The sequence below is a fragment of the Meleagris gallopavo genome, unplaced genomic scaffold, assembly GCF_000146605.3.
Source record: "Meleagris gallopavo isolate NT-WF06-2002-E0010 breed Aviagen turkey brand Nicholas breeding stock unplaced genomic scaffold, Turkey_5.1 ChrUn_random_7180001954713, whole genome shotgun sequence".
Taxonomy (NCBI): domain Eukaryota; kingdom Metazoa; phylum Chordata; class Aves; order Galliformes; family Phasianidae; genus Meleagris; species Meleagris gallopavo.
The window spans coordinates 113-1,640 of NW_011215634.1; the positions used below are offsets into that span (position 1 = coordinate 113).

At 48.9% G+C, this 1,528-nt stretch overlaps 1 protein-coding gene across 1 annotated transcript; it reads right to left on the minus strand.

Annotated features, from left to right (window-relative positions):
* Positions 1–433: 433 nt before the first annotated feature.
* LOC100541332 (olfactory receptor 14C36-like) lies at positions 434–1,396 on the minus strand. The gene has a single exon (XM_003213768.2). The coding sequence runs from the start codon at positions 1,394–1,396 to the stop codon at positions 434–436; it is 963 nt and encodes a 320-aa protein (XP_003213816.2).
* Between the last annotated feature and the right edge of the window lie 132 nt (positions 1,397–1,528).

Consider the following 1,528-nt stretch of genomic DNA (forward strand, 5'->3'; position numbering starts at 1 on the left):
GGGCTGTTCACACACCAAGCAAAGCTCAACTGGGAAGGTTTACCATCAGCACACACTGATCCCATTTCCTAATGCAATATATTGGTCCTAAGGCTAATGCATTGATCCCTTTTGCTAATCCAGTCTATTTCAGCTCCACGGTGCCTGCTAGCATCTTATTTGCCTGCGGATACAGAGATGGAACACAGAGGCTGTGAGAAAGTCAGCAGTGACCCAGATTTCGTATGGGCTCCAGGAGAAAGAAAGCAGGTTGATGCCTCACTAGAAGTGAAAGGAATCGTAACACATGTACAGAAACATAATAACCTCTAATGATAATTACACACACAGATATATATATATGTATCACAAAGAAAAATGTACCTATAAATATAATTACTTACTATAAACATTCAAAAACATGTTATAGGTGTGTTATGGGACAGAGTGGGAGTCATTTGTGGAGACAGGTGAGAAGTTTATCCCTGCTGAAATGTGAGCAGGGCATCATTTTCCTCACTGCATCCCTAAGCTCCTGGTTCCTCATGCTGTAGATGATGGGGTTCAGTGTTGGAGGCACCACCGAGTACAGAAATGACACCACCAGGTCCAGGGATGGGGAGGAAACTGAGGGCGGCTTCAGGTAGGCAACCATGGCAGTGCTGACAAAGAGGGAAACTACAGCCAGGTGAGGGAGACACGTGGAGAAGGCTTTGTGCCGTCCCTGCTCAGAGGGCATCCTCAGCACGGCCCTGAAGATCTGCACATAGGACACAACAATGAATACAAAGCACCCAAAGATTAAACAAAGGCTAAAATAAATAATCACAGTTTCCCTGTAGTAGTCTGATTCTGGGCATGAGAGCTTAAGAAGTTGGGCTATTTCACAGAAAAACTGATCCACAGCATTGCCTTGGCAGAGAGGCATTGTGAATGTACTGGCAGTGTGCAGCAAGGAATAGAGAACCCCAGAGGCCCAGGCAGCTGCTGCCATGGTGGCACAAGCTCTGCTGTCCATCAAGGTCCCGTAGTGCAGAGGCTTGCAGATGGCAACGTAGCGGTCATAGGACATGATGGTGAGAATGGAATATTCTGCACCAAAGAAGAGTAGTAGAAAGAAGACCTGAGCAGCACATCCTGCATAGGAGATGTCCCTGGTGTCCCAGAGGGCATTGGCCATGGCTTTGGGGAGAGTGGTGGAGATGCAGCCCAGGTCGAGGAGGGCGAGATTGAGCAGGAAGAAGTACATGGGGCTGTGCAGGCGGTGGTGGCAGGCTACGGCTGTGCTGATGAGGCCATTGCCCAGGAGGGCAGCCAGGTAGATGCCCAGCAAGAGCCAGAAGTGCAGGAGCTGCAGCTGCCGCGTGTCTGCCAACGCCAGCAGGAGGAACTCGCTGATGGAGCTGCTGTTGGGCATCTGCAGTTCCTGGGCATGGAGTCCTGTGCAGAGTGCAGAAGATAATGACGAGTCAAGACCATTTGCACAGACACTCTTCCCATCATTATTTAGAAATTTTTCTATGTACATGGAAAATGTTCATTCAACTCC

Excerpts from the sequence above, each read along its gene's own strand:
- LOC100541332 (XM_003213768.2), bottom strand. The coding sequence starts at position 1,396 with ATGCCCAACAGCAGCTCCATCAGCGAGTTCCTCCTGCTGGCGTTGGCA.